Here is a 22501-nt window from a genome sequence, read left to right as displayed (position 1 = left end):
CCTCAAGATCAAGGGCCAATTCAGCAGCTAAACCGAACCCAGAACTGTGTGTTCCTGACTTCAACCCCTGTGTTTAGATCTCCTGCTGGAGTCTATGCCTCTCCCTTTTCTGCCTCTTCACAGACCAAAATGAAGGTGATAAGCATCCATCAAAACCCAGATGTTTATTCTCTGTCTCTTCTGTTTAACGTAAAGTCTCCTCTGAATCCAGGAAGCCCCATCTTTCCTTTCTTCACTGCACCGTGATTGTTTCCTAAGCAACACTCAGGGTCAAACAAGGCTGTTGGATCAAAAGAAGGTGGTAAGTGAAGACTTAAAGTTTAGCAAGTATGTACATTATACATAATTTCTTTTCTTTTAAGATTTACTTATTCATTAGAGAGAGAGAGAGTATGAGAAGGGGGTTGGGAGCCCTATGCGGGACTTGATCTCAGGACTCCAGGATCATGACTTGAGCCAAAGGCAGTCACTTAACCAACTCGGCCACCCAGGTGCCCCCATTATACATAATTCCAGATTAGACATGATGGCCAGGAAAGAAACCATGGCTATGTATTAAAAAAACCAAAGAAGAAAAAGAATTGCCTCGTCGGGAAGTTGACAGCCAAGAGAGAATCTGGACTACTCCTGGCTTAATGCCATTTTCAGTATACCTATAACCAAACCCTGTCTGCTCCCACGTTAATGTGTGAGGAGTGGAGACACTGGGATGCTAATCCATTTCTAGCAGAAAAGTCATACACACTTGGGGGACAATCTAATTCACCCATACGTATCCTAGAAGAAAAACTGCTGAAGATCCAATCTCTGGTTTGCTGTCTTTCTGCCACTAGGAGGCCTCTGGTATAAAGAAATAAAACCTAACATTCAGGAAAATCACATTCTAACACAGGCATGACCATTAATTCAAGATCTACCCCTGACTAAAATGAGTAAGTTAATTGATTCATTTCACCTCAGGCAAGTGGTTAAAGGACAGAGAAGGGGCTGATGAGGCAAAGCCATGGCCTTGGTAAATGGGCCATGACAGAGCTGACATCTGAGACCTAGTCACTCAAGATCCAGACTATGAATTTGAACCCAGGTCTTTGGCTCCTTATGGAGTGCTCTTTACACAGCTGGACACTCTGGGTTTTGATTTTGATAGAAGCTGGCTCTGATTCTTCTTGGAAAAGATACATTTTTTTTTTTAAAGGCAACAGTGTGGTGTATCCTATATATTCTTCCTGAAACCACTCATGTGGGCTTTTAATTTTAATATTTTGGCTCAAAGTGTCTTTAAGAAGATATGGAGCTCATGGTAAATCGATGAAAAGTTGTTTTTAAAACAATGTCTTTTGGAACATGGTCTAATAATACACTTTAAATAAGCTTGTCTTATTTTTTAAAAAGCAGACTGAGGGGCACCTGGGTGGCTCAGTGTGTTAAGCCTCTTCTTTGGGCTTAGGTCATGATCCCGGGGTCCTGGGATCGAGCCCCACATCAGGCTCACGTGCTCAGTGGAGAGTCTGCTTCTCCTTCTCCCTCTGCCTGCCAGCTCTGCCTACTTGTGCTATTTCTCTGTCAAATAAATAAATAAATAATATCTATTTTTTAAAAGCAGACCGAGGTTTGAACCAGTGAACACCAGAGGAAGGTGCAAATCTAAGTCCCTGAGCAAGAGAATTTTTTTTAATTGGGTCCCAAGGAGGGGGGATTATCACAGTGCCTCTGGCCATGATCTCCCCCAGAGAATGAACACCAGTAGGACAATGGAGAAAGCCGAAATACTCAAACAATAAAGAGAAGAGACTTAAGTTTCCAAGGGCAAGCTGAAAAAGAGGAGCTATGGGGTTCAGAAAAAGTTTGGGGAGCAGGAAGGGGCAAATGAAGGGGGTGTCCAGGAAGAGGGACCCAACTATCTACAGCCAAGATGGCTGTAACCCCTGGGAAGCTTCCCACTGCAGGGGGCTTTGGGATTAGGAGGCCCAATATTTCATTTGTTTGCCGGGCTAAAATGAAACCCCATCCCTGGTTGTCCCAGAGCCTTTAAAAACACTGTCACCTAATGGAGATAAAGACGTAGAGGTCTTTCACCACTTGGGGCTACATACACTTGGGGTGAGACAGGTGTTTGACCCACCGCTTAGCAAGAAAAAACAAGAGGGTCCCCAAGCAATCTGCAGAAATAGGTAGAGCCTTCACCACATATGGCTTTCAGCTATTACAGAAGGGTTCGAGAAAAGGTTGGCCCCAGGACACTGAAAGGGAATAGAAAAGAATCTAGTAAAACTTCAGAGCCGATCTGGAGTATTTTCTACAACATTCCTGACTCATGGATATGCTCTTTGAGTGGACACCTATTATGTTGCAGTTCTCGAGGTTTTGAAATGCATGTTCCCTTCAGGGACAACTCTGACCCTTCCCTACTCTGATCTGAAATACGCTTCTCCATAAGCTTTTCTGTCCAATGGGTTGGATTTAGTCATTCTGTGTTTCAGAGACTTCATTCGATTGATAACTGCCTTCTGCTTCTATTAAGCATTTTAATTCTGGAAGTGATCTGGGTTATTTGAGGCAGATCAGGAGTACACAGATAAGCCCAATGAAAAGAGTCTCTCAGTCATACCATAAATAATTGCTTATCTGTGACAACAGTAAAACCTTTACCAATAAAGGAGTGGCTGATGTGGTTAATATGCTCGTAGATATTGAAGGATTTCACATTCTGAAATTTCGGTTGTTGTAGAATGGAAATGTTTCCAAAGCACATCCTAAAATTTAGTACCTTTAAAAAAAACCAAAGATATATAATGTAGTCTTCTTTAAAAGATTTATTCATTTGAGAGAGAGAGAGAGAGCACGAGTGGGAAGGGCAAAGGGAGAGCGAGAGAGAGAATCTCAAGCAGACTCCGTGCTGAGCAGGAAGCCTGATGTGCAACCTGATCCCACGACCCCTGAGGTCATGACCTGAGCAGAAACCAAGAGTCAGATGCTTAACCGACTGAGCCACCCAGGCGCCCCTATCGTCTTTTTTGATGATATGATGGTATCCTATCAATCATGGTATCAGGTATGTTTTTTATCAAGTGTTTATTCAGCACTTTCTGATCATTTCATTGATGAGTAGGGTCCCTCACCCTAAGTAGCATGAGATGATGAAAACCTGACACCTGGCACCGGCTGGACGAGATGGCAGAAGTTTATTGGTCAATCAACACACAGGCTGGGGGAGGAGGATCCTACCAGGTGGGGTGCGGGCCACACTGGGCTGTACCTGGGAGCAGACTGAACCAGCAGGGGCAGTGGGAGGCAAGGCTTGGAGTAAGGAGAGGGGGGAGTGCCCTGGGTTCCCGCAGGAGGATGCGATTAACTTGTTTGAATAATTCTGTGGGCTGGGAGGGAGCTGAGAGCCCTTAGGTTGAGGACCCCATGAGGTGCAGCTGGTTTGGCTAACAGAGAAGCTGGTCAGGAGAGCAACTTCTCCTTCTGGGTGTGAGGCACATCTGTCAAGAGTACAGGACTCACAGGGGCGCCTGGGTGGCTCAGTGGGTTAAAACCTCTGCCTTCAGCTCAGGTCATGATCCCAGGGTCCTGACATTGAACCCGGCATCGGGCTCTCTGCTCAGCGGGGAGCCTGCTTCTTCCTCTCGCTCTCTCTGCCTGCCTCTCTGACTTGTGATCTGTCGGTCAAATAAATAAATACAATCTTAAAAAAAAAAAAAAAAAAAAAAGGAGTACAGGACTCACAGCCAGGTCTTTGGGGCCTACCGAGGCTCCAAGATATCAACGCATCCCATGAAATTTTGGGCCCGACACTGTAAGCACCTGCTATGTGCTTGAAAGGCTGAGGAAGACAGGCCTTGAGGAGCTCACGATCGGGCCTGGGGTACGCATTCACAACCAAATAATGATAATGCATTGCTGTCAGCTCTGTAGTAGAAGAGGTATACATTGGTCGGAAGCATGGAGGAAGGCCTGGCTGATTGTCTGGGCACTTGGAAAAGGCATCATATCAAACATCAGTTATGATAGCGGGTTGTTACTGCAGGAGCTGACCGAGGGCTGGGACACACAGCTCTCCTTTCCCTGCACGGAGCGAAGGCCCTCTGACTGCGAGTGCTTCCTAGTTGACCTGTCCTTTTCCTGGCACACAACTCCTCCCGGAGTAATGATTGAGCCGTCGGGTCTCTATTTTCCCAGCCCTGGGTGTGAGGCACATGGCAACCAGACATGGCAAGAACGCTGTGCCTGTGCCTTCACGGTAGAGGACACAGAAGTCCTATTCACCCCTCTCTCCCCAGAAACGAAGCAAGACAAATAAAACCCAAACAGAGCGGTTGTCTTCTATTTCTCTCCGCCTCTCCCTGCCTCTGTTGCTCTCCTTCCCACTCCCTCTCGTGCCCTCTTCCTCCCTCCCCACTGCTATTGGTACCCCCACCAACACTTCTAACGTCTGTCTGCCGAAATGGTTGATGCTGTAGACGGCTCTTAATTCTATTTTTATTCTTGGGTCTTCTGCTGCTTGTCACCTCGCCCATGTTCTTCAGCTTTTAACCCCCAGGGACATTGATCTTTGGAAGGCGTAAGTAGCCAAACAGCATTCTCCCTGCATCCACACGTGTACAAGTACTCGAGCTGGCAAGTCAACCAGACACCATCGTTGACGGTTCAGCTCACGGCGGACTGCTGAAGTCAGCTCCTGTCTTTTCTCCGGACCCCGTCAGTACAGACCCGGTGTTGCTGCCGTTATTGGTCACAGAATAGTCATATTTCATTAGTATTTCAACATGCTTAGGTTCAGTTTGTGATGTTCCTATTAGGATCTCTGACAGGGGCCAATAAAGAGTGCATCTCTTCCCCGATGCAATCTGGACAAATGAAGGGGGAAAAGTGGCAGATGGAGACCAAAAGGTCATGGCTATTACTAATGGAGGTTAGAGTGAAGGATGCAGCTTAGTGAAGGGCAAACGGGCCTGCTAAGTGGGCCCCAGAGCTCAGCAGATTTGCCAGCTCTCCCAGGCTCTGCCTTTCTCTCTCTTGCCCTATGTGGGACATTCACCCACTAGAGAAGGGCGGCCATAACCGAGCACACAAAGAGGGTTCCCCACCCCCCACCCCCGGGCCTCCAATTACCCCAGCTGCTTGGATGAGTGGAGAGAGACCAGGTGCATTTAAGAAAAATTTCTCCTTTTTTTTCCTGAGGAAAAAAAAAACTAGAAAAATGGGGGAAAAGCATGTCTCCTCTACCATTTCACAATGGCTGTAATGTGAAATTATGTACTTCAGGAAAACCAGAGTTTGTTAACTTCTCTGTGTTATAATACTAAGTTAACTATTTAAGTTTTGGTTTTCTTCTCTTAGATCACTCTATTAGTATATTTAATACTCCCAATGCATCTTATTTTGATGAAGGGAGGATTTACAAATTTAAAATGCTGCAGAAACACATCTTTGTGAATTTTCTCAGAAGGTATCAGTGATTGGCAGCAAATATTATCACAGAAAAAATTCTTATCTCTTTCTATAGAACTCATTATACTCCTCTTTCTACATGTTCTGGGAAAATTTTAAAAACCCATAAGACATAGTCATAACACTGAAAAAGCCCGAGATAATTTTTGATACAAAAAGAAAAAAAGAAGAATTTAAAAGTAGCAAACGCATGACATTGATTCAATATTAAACATAATCATGTACTACTTGAAATTGCTTACTGGGTCATTTAGCAAAACATATATATAATGTATTATGGACATTTTCCATTTTGATGGCTTCATGTGAAATATTTGCTATGTAAAGTGCGATTTAACACTTCACATTTTTTGCTTCTTATGAATAAGTTATTGATTTAAAATTTGTATGCTGCTTTAATTCATAAAAGAATAATATAGAGAAATTATATGACACTTTAGATTGCCAAAGTAGTTTGCAAACTTTAAATGAATAATGCAGACAGCACTCCTGGGAGCAGACCATGGACTCTATGTACCTTATTTCCATGAGAGTTCTTGAGGAATACAGTCATACAAATCACTATGTTTAGAAATCGTACATAACAAGACACAATTTCTACAGAAGACAGGCCTTGAGTCTATCAAACACATGACAGAAAGCTCATAGAAAATGAAATAGGCAACCTCCTTTAATAGGATGTTAGGGCAGCTATGGTAAATGTATGCATAACCATGTACGCGAGAGAAAGAGTATTCTAAAAGCAATCCATGATCTCACTCCGAGACTACTTGAAATGGAGACCAGGAAACCTGAGAGTTCACTTGTCTTGTGAGATTTTTTTCCCCCCTCTATACAAGATGGACACAATGCAGTAAAATACCATAGCAATACTCATTTAAATTTGTCTTGAGAAGAGATTCATGGGGCATTGGGTGGCTTAGCTGGTAAAGTCTGTCTTTGCCTCAGGTCATGATCCTGGGGCCCTGGGATGGAGCCCCGCCTTGGGCTTCCTGCTCAGCGGGGAGTCTGCTTCTCCCTCTGCCCCTCCAACCCTTATGCGTGTGTGTGCACATGCACTCTCTCTCTAATAAAGAAACAAACTCTTCGAAAAGAGAGAGAAAGATTCATGAGGGGCAAGGGTAGTTCAGGAATGTACAGAGGAAAGAAGCAGCCAAAAGAATGAACTTACCATGCTCTCCAATTGTTTACTTTACATCCTCTGTCCTGAGCACCGTGATGAGTTTTCAGCTAGTGGAGCCTCTCTTCAGTGCCTCTGTGGAGGAACAAATGACGTATTCTGATACAGAACTGATCAGCTCTAGGCCGGGAGCCGTTGAAGAAATCTCTCTTCCCGGGCTCTATTTAGTATTTAGAGCCTGGCTTTTGTTATGCCCTAATTCTCTTTTACACACTATACCTTCCCGCATCTCTCTCTTGCTGGCCTGTATTCAGAGGTCCTTCTCGTGGCAGGTCATTTGATAATGCTGAGAATTTCGGTCTTTCTTAAATTTCTCAAGGTTAGGACTTTAAGGGGAGCTATTTTGTAAACTGTGTTCATGGCTATTCCTGTTTCTCTCACCAGACTTTAAGAAGGGTCCAATACATGCCATAGACAATGCATGCCCACTGTAGCCACCGTTTGCCAGAGAAAGAATGGTGCCCCGGCACTCTTTGTTTCTTCTGCTTCATGGCCCCTCACCCTGTGTCTAATCCACCTTCCCATGGTGCCGGTTTCTGGACTGCAAGAGAACAGGTCATTTCAGTAGTCTAGTGGGCACTTGTTTGTTGCCAGTAACAGAGGCTTAAACAGGTAAGGGTGTCTGGGGATAACAGAGCAGCCTAGTGAAAAGACCAAGCATCCAGACTCTTGGCGCCATTTTACTCCATCATTCTTAGTGTGTTGGCTTTTGTCATCATCCTTCTCACCTCATAGCTGAAGAATGGCTTCTGTGCTTCTAGGTGCCATCACATCTGTTTTCAAGGCTGGAAGAAAGAGGAAGAGGATGGGGTGGCAGGGAGCGGGGGTGGGTGGGGTGGGGTGCGGCACCACTCCACTTTCATCGATGGCCAGCACTGTCAACATGGCCACTCAGACATCAAGCGAGGCTGGGGAATGGAGATTTTAGCTTTCACTGCTTCTGTTGCGGAGAAAGTGATAGCAGAAGAGGGTTGGAAATGGGCATTGTATGAGCCGAACTGTAGCTTTTATCACAAACATCAATTGAAGAGGTCCCTTTCCAACCTCTCCCCTAGAGTCAGAAGTGATTGATTCCATGGCGTTTCCTCTATCCCGCTATCCTACTTCCTCCCTAATTTTACATAGCACACCCTATTTGTTTAAAAATTAAAGACGGGCTCTGTAGGCTGCACAGGAACAAGGATCATAATCACAATGATATTGATTTGTTCATTAATTCTTCCAGTTAATGTTCAATTATTGAGTATTTATCTTTAACTGCGAAGCTCTCAGGTACCATGCTGGGTTTCCTGTCATTGAGCATATGTCTTATCTGGATGGTACTTCATTGATTAGGAATGCTTTCAGCTACTACAAGCAGAAGATTCAAATAACAGTGATTTAAACCATATTAACAATCTATAATTTACTTTTAAAAATTTCAAAAGGAGGTGTGTAGCTCCACCTGGGATTCTGTCTCTGATTCTCCTCATGGTTGTCAGAAGGCTGCCACAGCTTCAAACACCTCATCCTTCAAGAAGGTGTCTGAAGACAGCTGTTTTTTATCAGAGAATGCAATCTTCCCTGAGGCTTCCTCAGTAGACTCATTAGCTAAAGAGATCACGTGATTGCCACTAGCTTTAAGGATGTTGGAAGGGAGGTATTTACCTAGGGAACAAGGACAAGGAGTTGGGACTTAATCTTGGATAGCCAACCAAGGGCATTGTCAGATGCTTTACAGCCTCCTCATCTCATCTTGTGACTCAACAAGACCACTCTCCAAATGTACTAGAAACTCAAACCTGGAGTAAGAGGTACATACCACCTCTACTATGTGGGAACTTCTGGCTGGGAGATAATTTAAAGATCCTTTGAAGGTGCAAATTTAATACAAGGGTTTTAAAGATATTACAATGCATTTTGCCTATAAAATATACACACAAGAACCCAAGGTGTAATTCGGAAGATTTTATAGTTTGGGAACATAATTACATGGTGGAATGAGAAGGGAAATCAGGATACATGGATTCTAGGCTCAGCTTTGGTTAGCACACCAGAAGGATTCTGAGCCCCCGCTTCCTCATCTGTTAAATGTACTTAAGCAAAATCAGATGACTCCCAGACTCCTTCTCAAATATATGAATACTTCTATGATCATGATGCTAGAAGTCATGAGCTAGGACAATGTTAAAAACCATCTATTACAGGTGCGCCTAGGTGGCTCAGTCAGCTGAGCATTGCTCAGCACAGAGTCTGCTTGAAAGTCTCTCTCTCCCTCTCCCTCTGCCCTTCCCCTGCCCCCTCCTTCACTAAATTAAAATTTATAAAACCGCCCATTACAGGCTCTTTTTACAAATGAGAGAACTCAGGCTCGGAAAGGTCACCATTTGTCCAAACGCATTCATCTAATTTAGAAATTTGAGTCCTACTGCATAATGTACTATGCTTTCACAAATAATTGACATATACATCCTAATAAATCTTTTATTATTTATTATTATATTATTATTATTTATTATTATTATATAAATAAATTATATAATAAATAATAAAAGATTTATTAATTATTAATAAATCTTTTAAAAATTCAACCTCTTCCTCTATCTTCTTTTTCATTTTAAGCAGAATCTCTCCAGTAGCATTTTGACCTATTTAATAGGATGCAAATAATGAGTTGTTTTGTTTTATTTTATTTTAAAGATTTTATGTATTTATTTGACAGAGAGAGTACAAGCAGGGGGAGTGGCAGGCAGAGGGAGGAGAAGCAGGCTCCCTGCTGAGCAGGGGGAGCTTGATGTGGGATTCAAATCCAGGACCCCAGGACCACAACTGGAGCCAAAGGTAGTTGCTCAACCAACTGAGCCACCCAGGCGCCCATGAGTTATTTTAAAGCCCGCATTTTAGCTGTAACCTCTCGGACAAATCTCATGACTGTAATTTTGTCTTTATATGGTTCTATCTTCTGCCTTCACATTATATATCTGAAGGCTCTGGGTAATAGCTACGGGCGTGGCACTAACTGGAAGTCAGACCCATCATTTGAGCCATCCCAGAACTAAGTAACCAGTGATTTGTATGAGACAATTTAAATCACTTGAATCAGGGATTCTGAACCTGGGATTTCAGGGATGAGCTACAGGGGAACAGGGAACCACCTGACATTTCACTGAAACAGGTTTTCTTAACCTTAGCACTATTTACTTTTTGGGTTGAGTAATTCTGAGAGGTTGTCCTGTGCATTGCAAGGTGTTTAGCGGCACCCCTGGCCTCTAACCACTAGATGCTAGTAGAGCCCCCCTCCTCATGATAATCAAAACCCAAGAGATTACTCAAGTCTTTTCAATATGATAATGAGAGAACGTATATCTCCAGCTGTAGTTGCAGGAAGAATGTCCACCATTATGGCTAACTGAAATGACGCAGTTTGAAAATTTACTATGAAATATTATATATACCTACCCATTTATTACTTCTAACTCCTTTGAAAAAGCACTTCACAGACTATCCCGGGAAGTATCTGCTTTACATACTGCTATTCCTACACGGCGGGGTTCTTCAAATATGGTCTTCAACAGAGACGCCCACAGTCCTCTACTGAATGTAGCTCTCAACTTCCAAAGAGGTGAGTGAGAAGGGCAAGCTAAGACAGAAATCTAATGGTTCTGATTCCAAGAGTGATTGGTTGGAGAGATGGAGGGGAAGGGCGGGAGGGGAGGAGGGCGGAGAGGGAGAGGGAAAGAGAGGCAGAAAGAGAAAGAGAAAAAAGAAAAGAGAAAGGGAGGGAGAGATAAAGAGGGAGAGAATACAATGGCTTGAAAGAGGTTCCCAGAAAGGGTATCTCTGGGGAGAGGCTTGCTCGCTGGAAGTCTCCCCCTGCCTTCTCCCTGGCCTGTCTGGAAAGAAGCTTGCCAGACAGAATCCTTGAGCTTAGGCTTCCCGTTCTTATCTCTCAGTCCACACTGGCTTTTCTAACTCCTTCCAAAGTGACTCCAACCCAAGGACCTCCTCAAAGCTCCAAAGGGTCACTTTGCCCAGTGTTGAGGCGCTCCTTTTCATCTGCATCTCCGGTAGGAAACGGGCGCTTAAGTCGCAAACCCCAGCCCCAGAAATGCAACCAGGGAACTTGTCTGGTCTTCGCAGCCCCTCGGGAGCCCGGAGAAGACCGGCAACTTTCTCCCCTACTTCTGGGTCTGCGTGCCTCCCCGCCCTCCCCTCTTGGCAGGAGCCTAGAGGGGAGGGCGGCGGGGGGGTTCGGCTGCGGGAGCAGCCAGAGCTGCGCCCCCCCCCACCCCCACCCCGGGACGAGGACGGGGGACTCCCGGGTCCCGGTCGGCCGCGCCGCGTCCGCGTTCCGCCGGCCGTGGGGTCCCCGGGCGCGAGGGGAGGGGACAAGAGAAAGAGGAGGGCCGGGCCGCCGAGGGGAGGAGGCGGTGCGTGCCTCGCCTGCCAAAGGGAGCTCTGTTCCTCTGCGTGAGAGCCCGGGCGCCCCGCGCGTGGCCACCGCGCTCCGTCCGAGCCACCGCCGGAGAGCGCGGGCAGCGGGGGCTCCGCGGGTGGCGGCGCAGCCCGGCCTTCGCGAGACCCTCCGCCTCCGGCCGGACGCCGCTCTCCGCCCCGGGGTGGCCGCGGCTGTGAGGGACAGCGGCGAGGAGGAAGGACGCGCTGGGCGCCGTGGATGTTCCGCCCGCGGAAGACAGCAAGTTGAGCGCGCGCCCCGGCCGCCGCCCGCCAGCCGGGTGAGTGAGGAGAGCGCTGGCTGCCCGGCGCCGCGGACTCCGCTCTCTCCCCGCGCCCCCCGGCCCCCCGCCGCCGGAGTCGGGCTGCTCCCGGCTCCGCACTTCCTGAGCCCCGCGGCGCGGTCGGCTCTCCCGGCCGCCGCGTCCGCTGTCGGCGGCTGCCTCCGGGGGGTGCTGCCTTCCCGTGCTTTCCCCTCCCTGCGCGCGGGACGGCCGGAAAATGCCCCTCTCCCCGCTCGGGGCTCCGGGAGCACAGGGTGTCGTCCGGGGTGGGGCCATTGCGAGGGGCCCACGGTGGGCTGGCCCGCCCCTCGGAGCGCCAAACCCTGGCTGCAGATGAGGGCCTTCCAACCCCCAGACCGCCCCCCGCAACCTCCCCCAGCCTCATGGCCCAGGCAGACCAAGTTCAGCGGCTAACGCTGACGCTGACTGCAGTTGACATGATTTAAAAAAAAAAAAAAAAAAAAAGTAGTTGAAGCTCCCCCGCAGTGACACACTGGGCTGGAACTGGGGCGGCGGGTGGAGAGGAAACGGTAGGGGTGAGGGCTGGGTACGGGGGAGGCCAGGGAGAGGGAATTTGCTGTGGACACTGAAAAACTGGAGTTATAGGTTCTGGGAATGGAACCGTGGGGGTGCATGGGCTGCTTCTGTATTCCTTTCTGTATGGAAAGTGTGGGAAATGGTTCAAGAACTCCTTTTGAGAGGAAGGGAGGGCTGGAAGTCAAGGCGCATTGAACTCTTTGAATGACTGGGGTTCCATGCGGAGTACTAGAATGTGCGGATTACTTTTCAGATTAGACGCTGACAATCGTTCCGCGGGAGAGAGAGTCCTACCAATCTTTACTGGAACCCATGAATCAGAAGGAAGCCCTACACAGCCTTTCTTTCATTTGCACTAGGAGAAAGGGGGTTAAGACTGAAGGAATTCACAAATACTACTGAAGGAGTACAGGGAGTGCCTAATAGTTCCATCCATTCTATGTGCCTAGACAGGCTATAGTACTTGTTGAATTTATGGTGCTCTGCCGCTGTGAAAATTATCCCAATTATTTTGTTTGGGCTCGTGCAGAGTTAATGCACCTAAAGGGACACGGAAAAGTTGCTACAAATTATCAGCATGAACTTGCAAGCCAAATAAACAAACCATGGTATGATTCACTTTATTTTAATATTTGGAATCATGTTTACTGCTAGTAAAAATGCTACATTACTTTTCCTTGTGAGCATGTGAAATGGATTCACTGACTTGGCAAATAGAAGCCATGCATTTCTTTAAGTAAATAGCTGTCAGAGTTAATTTGGGAGCATTTACAGGAGATAAAGACATGAAAAAGCTATGAGCTAGTTTGACAAAACTTGAATGGTAGAGAAGTTTCTAGAGAGAATGAGTTCTTCCCACTTTTGAAGTGTTGAGGCAAGTTTGAATGTTTATTCATTAAGAGTTGCAGCCCAACTATACCGGTGTTATCGCTGCTCTAAAAACATTTCACTTTTAACATTTATTATTGTTTTGCCAGGGACCATCGTCCTTACTACAGAGAATGGGAAGTTGATGGTCAGGAAGACTGAAGATCCATTCTGTTACTAGACACCCCCCATTACAGAAGTGTGGACTGCCCCCCCTTGCCTGGTGGTTTCACACCTTCCCTGGCCCCTGAAGTCCTAAACAGTTACTGCGCGTCCCCGTTGCCCTGAAAGATGGCATCCAGCCTGACTTGTACTGGGGTGATCTGGGCTTTGCTCTCCTTTCTTTGTGCTGCCACCTCCTGTGTGGGGTTCTTCATGCCTTACTGGCTCTGGGGATCACAGCTGGGCAAGTCTGTGTCCTTCGGTACTTTCCGGAGGTGCTCCTATCCTGTCCACGATGAGAGCCGGCAGATGATGGTGATGGTGGAGGAGTGTGGGCGCTACGCCTCCTTCCAGGGCATCCCCAGTGCAGAATGGAGGATCTGTACCATTGTCACAGGCCTGGGCTGTGGCCTCCTCCTCCTGGTGGCCCTCACCGCCCTCATGGGTTGCTGTGTGTCGGAGCTCATCTCCAGGACAGTGGGAAGAGTGGCTGGAGGAATTCAGTTTCTGGGGGGTAAGTAACTTGTTCACTTTGACTTATTTACTGGAATCCCAAAGCAGTATTGAAAATTATGTTCCTTTTGTCTGCCAAAATCCTTATAACTGGCACTTGGAATGCTCTGGAGAAATAGACATGGGGTGGCTTTAGTGATAGACTGCCAAAGTCAAAGTTTGTTTGTTTGTTTTAAATCGGAATTGCTTTATAACTTGAAGAGATCTTAATTTCTGTACATCTTTAGGTATATATATATATCATTGGCCTGCCAAGTACAACCTGAATGAGGTGGCAACCTGGCGATTGTTTATAATTTAGTAGGGGAGATAGTTTAGATTTTCTAACTTCCTGCTCTCCTTGTTCAACAGTAAGCAATTCGATTATCTATGTCTTACTGGCATCTTTAGGTCTTTAGAGATGAAAAGTTGAAAAGCTTTTTGAATCAACATTGCTGTCATAAGCCTTTAATACTCTTTGGCAGGCATAAAATTGACCCTTGACGAATCTTAAACTATATTTCTAAATAAATGATTATGGTTTTAAATGAGAGATCAGTTTTACATGAACAACTATGGATTACATTCCGCTGCAAATACGGCCATAGACTTAATTATCTTGTTAGGATTTAACTTCCCTGGATGCTCTTGCTGTGAAGAAAAAAAGAAAAAGCAAATAACTGAGTGCTTGTCCCAAATGGACTGGAGAGTCTCACTAACACCAGAAATGGTTTGATTTTTACTTGGGTTTCCTCCAACAAGTATTACTTCAGTATATCTGGTCATATGGTTTTAATTATACTTTATATATTTTCCACTGTGCTTTTCACCTCCGTTCTTCAAACTGACAGGCTGAACTTGCCTGATTTATAGTCCATCCTGGTAAAATATGACAACCTGTAGATAGCACAGAATGAAGGGAAATAGGAAGCCAGGAAAATGTATAAAATGTATTTGTAACTTCATTACAAAGTAAAAGTCTATTCTTCTTCCATGTGGGGTTTTCTTATAGTCTTTTGTGAAGAATTCAGAAGAATCCAGAAGAAGAAAAAAAAATTAAAATGGATAGTTCTCAGATAGACCCTTTTGGAGAAATCCTAACAGATGATTGCGGGTTATTTAATAGAACACTTTCAAGTAACATTTTGGATAAGAAAATCCTTGGGCTAAGAAGACAAGAGGCAAAAAAGATTTGTGTTTTAAAACAAATAACAATGTTGCTTGCAGGTCTTTATTCCTCTACTGGATTAATATTGTTCTCATCTGTGTTTTTCCCTGAAGGTTTGCATTGCACTCTGCCCTGGGAGGCGGTCTGGGGGACTTAGCTGTCCTTTCTTTGGTGTTTCAGTGTTCAACATTGAGCTGAAGTCATGTGTATGAGATACATATATATATGTGTGTTTGTGTATATGTGAAAATATATATATATATACATATATATTTATATTCATATAGAAATGTAGTGAAACGATTAGAGAACACAAGGAGGTTGTTGAAAGCCAAGATATAAATCCAGAACTTGAAAACTTTTTGATACCACAGTTTTCAGAAATAGAATTAGTGCTTGGGAGTATTTAAAATTTGTTTTTCTTTAAGAGTAAACTTGATTTGCTGTTTGTGTTTCACTTAGCTCAGGAAAAATGCTTAGGCAGTTCCTTTTTCTCCTCTTATGATAAATATTACTTTCCATTTTTCCTTCATTTTAGGGTGGGGACTGCCATTATTTCTGGCAGAACAGAAAAATGCTTACAAAGAGAAATCAGTTTTTATTGATTATCTTTAAATGTATCATGAAGGAAGGCAACAGGAAGTGAACCTGAGACCCGTGAGATTTATGCTCCCCTCCCTAAGATACGTATAGATTTTTTGGAATGATACAGAGCTAAATGTTCTATTTTACAGAAAACTCAAGGGGAAAGATCACTGGGGAAGTTGGGTGTGTTTTTAAAAGGACCTTTTCCCCACTTTGTACATGCTTTTCATGAACTCTGCTTGGCGAGAGTCACTGACCTTAAGCTAAGGATACAGTTTATTATCAGCAGTTGATACCCTCTCCTTTCTCATATGTATTTCTCCTACCTGGAAAAAAAATAAAGATGAACGTAAAACCTAAAATAGTGTTTTTCTGAATCAGAACTCTTGAGGGCACAAGTAAGTAAATACATCCTGTTAATCAAGATTTAGAGTAAATTTAGAATGAAAAAACGACCTGCGTTCTGGAAAAGGTTTTGAAATATCTGTCTCCCGTCACTATTGCATAATGGTAGACAAGTTGGGGGAAGGGGAAACTTCAAAAAGAATTCTTCCTGTTATTCATTCTATAATTTTTTTTTTAATTTTATTTTTTTTAAAAGATTTTATTTATTTATTTGACAGACAGAGATCACAAGTAGGCAGAGAGGCAGGCAGAGAGAGAGAGAGAGAGAGAGAGAGAGAGAGAAAGGGAAGCAGGTCTCCTGTGGAGCAGGGAGCCTGATGCGGGGCTCGATCCCAGGACCCTGAGATCATGACCCGAGCCGAAGGCAGCAGCCCAAACCACTGAGCCACCCAGGCGCCCCGATTCATTCTATAATTATTTGGGGTCTTATTCATAAAAACTTCAATGGTTAGTAACTTTGTTCTATGAAATTTTTCATAAAATGGGCGGGTTTCATAAAGACTGCAAAATAACAAACCAGTGAGTTCTTAAGCCTTCCGTAGATGGCTCTGCTTCTGAAATACAGACTGCATACAGCGAGCTCTTCTATAAGGCGGATTCTCTTACTAAAAATGATTCACTCAGACGGGTTATGTTTAGCTAAAGTTAGGGCTGCTCCAAAAACAACAGGAAGCAGGAGAATGGCAGAGTACAGAGGCATCCTGCTTACCCCTGCCTGCTGTGTCTAGAGTTTGCACATATGGTGTAACATCAGGCAGTGAAGCCCCTGCAGTACTTTGGAACTAGTTAAAGGACAAAGTGTCAACCTTAATTTTGAATTGTCTTGCTGTGGTTGGTTAGAGGTTAAAATGTCACCTGTCAGCTGGCAGAGCGAGGCAAGACAGGATGGTCGCATATGACATTTTTACCCCGTAGAGGAGTACTTCTAGGAATCAGTGACTCGTGCTCTTCTTGGGGCAACTTGTACAGAAATTTTAATTGCCACTTCTCCATCTTACGTTGGAAGTCATGTTTCTGTCAGAATTTTTACAGACTGGCCTTGGTTTTTTCAAACACTCTCAGAGAAACAGAGTGTATGATAAAAGCGGGTCCATGTGTATCTGATAGTGATGGCACTAGGAGAAAGCAGGTTTTCATTTGGGTGCGTTTGCTAAGTATACAATTACGTGCTTTCAGGTACTGCTTGTTGTCATTAAGTCCTTCCACAAAATTTTTAAGTGTCAGTATCACACTTCTAATGCATGTGTTAGGAAATGTCTTATTTTTGTGCTTTGTAAATATAACATGGGGCAACATGGTGAAGACAGAATGGATCTGTCTCTAAGTTCTCTGGCCGGTGCTTGTTAATGTCAGGGTCTGTGTGTCTCTCGTCCTAAGAAGCCACTGCTGCTGCTGGGATAAAGGAGGCATGGAAGGGAGTCCCAAATTTCTACTGTTCCACATTAGCTTGAACTTGCATCACATATACGTATAAAATGGGTAGAGAGTGCTAATTAGTAGCCAACAGCGACCTTTGCCGTTTGGAAGGTGTTCTGTTGAGGAAGCCAGGGGAGACCATGTTCTCAACAAATTGATTGTTAGTTATGTGCTCCTGAAGACAGTAATGATGACGGAGTGTTTCTTTGAGCATCCCTTGCTCTGTGTGTGGAAAGCCTTTCCAGATCCCTTCACGGTAGGGTCCCACCTCGACCTGTCTGTCATCCCTCTAGGATGAGGGCTCACAACTCTCCTTCCCTCGCTCCCCTTTAAACCTGACTTGTCATGTGATATGCCACTGTGTGCTTCCCCTCCTTTCTGGCTATCTGTCAAGTGACTGCTAAGGAATAAGATAAAGGAGGAGGGCTGGCATATTCATGGGCCTAGTGGCTTTTTAGTGACTGTGATGAATGGAAAGAAGCTGCTCTGATTTTTTAAGAAATCCAGAGACTTCTGAGGCCAGCTGGGAGAGCAGGCAGGGGTCTTTTCGCTCCTCTTTAAGCTACACCTTGTGCATTGCTTCCTACTGTACTCCTGCTCCGTTCAGCTACCCTCCAACAAAGAAGGTAAAGACCAGGGAAGTATCTTGAGTTCTGAGCCTATGGTTCCCAAACTTTACCCTGCATTAGGACCACCCAGGGCTTTTAAGACACAGACTCCTGGGACCCACCCAGGGACTCTGATTCCATTGGCTTGGGGAGGGGCCTGATACTTTGCATTTCTAACTAGTTTCCAGATGATGCTTGTTCTGAGCCCCCAGCTCGAGAACCCTGTTCTAAGTTAACCATTTCGTGCTTTAGAAATGTTTGACTTCTTGGAGATTGTTTACTTTCAGAAGTTAGTTAATGTTTGTTTACTTGTGTAATAATCCAATATAAAGTTCTGTAATTGGGCTTGGAACGATACGTAGTGTCATGTTGGCTAAGGACATCCTTGTTCTATCTCTCCCTGTTTTTGTCACAGGAAATCATTTTCCTCAAGTTCTCTATCTTAGACATACTATATTAATCTATACATATATTTATATATGTGTGTGTGTCTACATATATTCTTTTATTTGCCATTGCCCTATGACCAAAACAAGATTTTATAGAAGTGAAACTCAAAACAAGACCTTCATATACCCTCTGGATTTTTAGTCATGAATTGCTCACTGAAAGACATGAAAACCATACTGCAGACTGGAGAGATGGGCGAAGACAGCCCTTGACTGACTCCAGAAAGCCACGTGTGTCTTGTAAAAGTGAAATGACTAGGCCGGGAGGACACTCCGGAACCAGCTGGTCAGAGCTTCTGCTGGGAGGCGAGATGGCACTTCCGTGGGCTCTAAGGAAAGGGTCTCCTGATCTTAGACATCTCTAGGGGAAAAAATGATGCACTCTTGAAGAGTGGTGCTTTCTAGGGCCACAGACACTCCTTTCCACACAGTCATATGTCCCACATACATTGCTCATCATGAGGAACGGGCGGTGGATGGAAGCTAGGCAGTGTGGCCGTGAGAGCCAGCCTTTGGCAGCCAGGGAAGGGCTAGAGGGAGCAGCAGTGGGGCCAACTGACAGCGAATGCCTCAGGTACAAGTCGCTTTGAGCTCTGGACTCCTTATAGGCAGGGATGTCAATGAATTAGCTGATCTTTCATAAAACCTAAATACCAAATTTTATATTTATATTTAATATGTTAAGATTATATTTTCAAACAGCCATGGTCACCAGTTGTTTTCTCCTCCTCCTCCTCCTCCTCTTTCTTCTTCTTCTTCAAGATTTTACTTCAAGGTTTTATTTGAGAGAGTGAGAGTGAGAACGCAAGCATGGGGAGTGGCAGAGGGAGAGGGAAGCAGGGATCCTGATACAGGACTCCATCCCAGAACCCTGGGATCATGTCCTGAGCTGAAGGCAGACGCTTAACTGACTGAGCCACTCAGAAGTCCCACCAGTTTTCTTCTACCTAAGTTTTTTTTTTTTTCCTTTTTGCCCAGAAATACTTGTACTTCTAAGGCTTCCTTTGGAAAGTTTTTGATGGTTTTCAAACTTTTGTAGAAAGCTTTCAAGTTCTCCATATCAGTCACTGACATCAAAATTCAATACCATATTCTTTTAATTCTCTAGGAGACCTGAAAGTGCCCTAGGAGTTCATTTCTCAGGGAGACTCCTGCTCTGTCCCAGAGAGTGATTCGTAGGCAGGTCTGAGTGGGGCCCAGGTGAAGCTGTTTCAACAGCTTCCCCTAGAAGTTCTAGAACACAAATGGCCCCCAGGCTGCATTTTGGGAAATAGGAAAGAATTTTGTTCACTTCAAATCTCATATTATCCCGGTATTGGGGGCCTAGGCTTATGTCTAGCGAAAACCTAAGTATGACTATCAATCTCTTTCTATCCGTAGTTATTTTGGGGATCATATGACAGAAGCAGCAAGATATCACCACCATTGTGTGAGCGGACCAGTTTCTAGCTGTGTTCTCTCTGATCTTAGAGATTTGGGGCATTCCTGATGGATAGTCAGCTCTGTGTATATGCTCAGAAAGCAGAAGGACCAAATCTTTTCCACACTGTGCTTAGATAAAGACTATTTTGATTTGTGACTCCACCTGCAAATTACACACCTGCTGTCATTTTCTGTGCCCTGTTTTCCTCCTTCAGCCCGAGAGTGCTTTGTTGATGGTTTATGTTCTCTGACAGTGTGCTGGGGTGTACTCCGTTTTTACCTATTTTGGATGATGGGTTTTTTACGTCCCAATTTTGTATTTGTGAAAAAAAAATGCTAATGGTAATAATTGGTTAAAATGGTGGAGGAAGTGGTTTTCCGCCGCACGTGGGCCTATCATGTCTGTGAGACAAGACTTTTAACCTAGAATTATTTAGATTGATGGTTTTGACAGGGTCTACATCTTCATTTACTTTATGCAGAGTAAAGTCTTTCCAAGAGAGTCACTTGAGTTTTAGTCTATTTCCCTTTGTCACCACCAGCTAGCATAGCGTTACGTGGATCCCGCTGAGGCCAGGGTTAGTTAGCATGGGTTAGTTAGCCTCCTTAACGCAGAGAAAATGTGTGTCATTCATAAAGAAAGCAAACTGACGAATGCGATTCATAACCATTCCTATAATAAAAAAAACAACCTCAAAACACGCACTCTGGAGAGCTTTGCATCTTCCTCTGTGATATCAGGAGATGATGAAATTTGCCCTTGGGACACAGTCATCATTGGTGCCTGTGAGTATTTGACCTCTCCAGCTACCTCCTGCTTGGCAAGACTGTCTTATGGTGTGTGCTGGTTGTAGTCAGAAAGAAAACCAGCATCAGGTTCAAAACTTGTTCGTGGATGTTTATCTTTTCTTCTGAAGATATCACCCTCCGTGCATTCTGAGGGACACGGATTGCCGGGTGTACCAATAGATGTTAACAGGAAAGATCAAGCAGGAATAAATTGATTTGAGAAACATTGGGTTATGGAAAGTCAATCCATTTCATGACAGCAAATCTCACAGCGCATTCAGTACGTTGTCTATGACCAGTCTCCTGGGATGAATGGGGAGGGTATAGTATTAAGTGTTTAATTTTTGGGGGCTCAGCACCCCGAGGGGACCAGTCATCTGCTGAACTGATTCCGTTCTCATTTTAGTCCATTGAGGCAGGCAATTTATTCTTTTCCACAGCTGAGAGCACTGAAATTTAGAGAGTGATGCCCAAAGTGATCCCATTAGTTATTGTTTGTGCTGTGAATGCTGTTAACCCACAGTAAAGTGTGAACTGAAGTTCCACCTTGTAGCCTATGGAGAATTCAGAATATCTTGCCATTGTGGATAATATGTCTCTTATCATAGGTAATTATTTTTTATTGTTCCTTGGTCCTCTGTTTATACTTGTATTGTAGAACAATAAAATCACTGGTAGGAAAGTGATCTAGCAACTTTTGCCAAATCTCAGAAAAGGCATTACAGGGGTGCCTGGGTGGCTAAGTCAGTGAAGCGTCTGCTTTGGCTCAGGTCATGATCCCAGGATCCTGGAGTGCAGCCCCATGTTGGGGTCCCCGCTCTGCCCAGTGGGGAGTTTGCTTCTCCCTCTGCCTCTGCACCTTCCCACTCTGGCTTGCACACACTTCATAAATAAATAAGTAAGTAAATAAATAAATACATAAAATCTTTTAAAAAATGCATTGCAGGTTAATGTTAATAATGTAATATGCATATAGAGCCATTAGGGGAGGATGCCAAAACATCTGACCACAGTCTTTTAACAATTATTTAAGAGAAGAATGTTATCTTTCATTATTACCTGCTGGCAAAGTTTTCTAGTGTAAGTGCCCTATTGTTAAGGGTAAAGATAATGTTAATTCCAAAGGACATACTTCTTAGATAATGAAACCAAGGACCTTGTATCTTTTATAGAAAAGAAGGACAATGTTTGACCTTGTCCATCTTCATCATTAAAATGTTTGTGATGGAAACAAATAGAGTTCACTGGGGAAGGGGTCTAGGGATTTCCCAGGGACTTCTAAATGGTTATGTTGAGAAGATCATGAGGTTAGATTCAACATTGGTCTGGTTCTGGTGCATTGATATTGCTGGCTAATTATTGGAGGATCTAGTTATCTTCTCTTTAGATGGTAGATGTCAGAACAGCTGGTGTTTTGGTTTTACAGCTCATAAAGCTCAAAAGTAATGTAAACTCCAGAACCAACCTGCTTATAACTCTAGTAAATAACTTCCCTTTCATGTGTCTCATATTTTCAATAATCAGGCAATATCAGCTACTTAGATGTACTGGAACATGTTTAAAAATATTGTTGTGTAAAAAGAAAGTTCCATGTTATAGTTCTCTGTTTTTCTTGTATGTCTTGTGTCTTCAAATAGAGCAGGAACTAAGACATAATTTTCTTTTCGTCCCACAGTGACTAGAAGAGCAAATGCCATCTCATATGTTCAGTTAATACTTGATGATGTATTATTTCATTTTCATTATTTATTAGCAACATTTTTATCTGTAAGGGGTGACCTTGTTCTTTCCTACCTCACAGAACTATTTCAGAGGTGAAATAAAGTAATGCTGCGAATCTGAGGAGATTTAAAGCAGTGTCTCCTTATGATGTCCCTGTGTGACATTAGTCCTTTGAGAAAAAAGTGTTCTGTGGTCATCTGTGTGGAAATCATGCTGCATAGTACAAGTCTTTCCTCAAGCACACTTTAAAAGCTCTGAGTGAGCTTTGTTGATTTTCTGCAATAAAGAAACCAGTTGCTATGGTCTGAAAAACATTGTCCCCCTTAACCCCAATTCATTTGTTGAGGTCCTGATTGCCATTTTGCTGGTAGTAAGAGGTGGGGCTTTGGGGACAGTGATGAGGTCATGAGGGTGGAGCCCTCATGAAGGAGATTACTGCCCCCTTAACGGAAGACAGGCAGCTTCCTTGTTCCTTCTCCCTCTGAGAAGAGGGCCCCCACCCAGCCACACTGGCGCTCTCATCTTGG

At 44.3% G+C, this 22501-nt stretch overlaps 1 protein-coding gene across 1 annotated transcript in view; it reads left to right on the top strand.

Annotated features, from left to right (window-relative positions):
- The first annotated feature begins 11257 nt into the window (after positions 1-11257).
- LHFPL6 (LHFPL tetraspan subfamily member 6) overlaps positions 11258-22501 on the top strand; it is a 235958-nt gene continuing 224714 nt past the window's right edge. Inside the window, exons 1-2 of the mRNA XM_059377806.1 lie at positions 11258-11349; positions 12867-13432. Coding sequence (XP_059233789.1) covers positions 13048-13432 — 385 coding nt within the window. The 5' untranslated portion in view covers positions 11258-11349; positions 12867-13047. The remainder of the gene's footprint in view (positions 11350-12866; positions 13433-22501) is intronic.

The sequence above is a fragment of the Mustela nigripes genome, chromosome 15 (assembly GCF_022355385.1).
Source record: "Mustela nigripes isolate SB6536 chromosome 15, MUSNIG.SB6536, whole genome shotgun sequence".
NCBI lineage: Eukaryota > Metazoa > Chordata > Mammalia > Carnivora > Mustelidae > Mustela > Mustela nigripes.
This window is presented reverse-complemented; position numbering and strand designations above follow the sequence as displayed.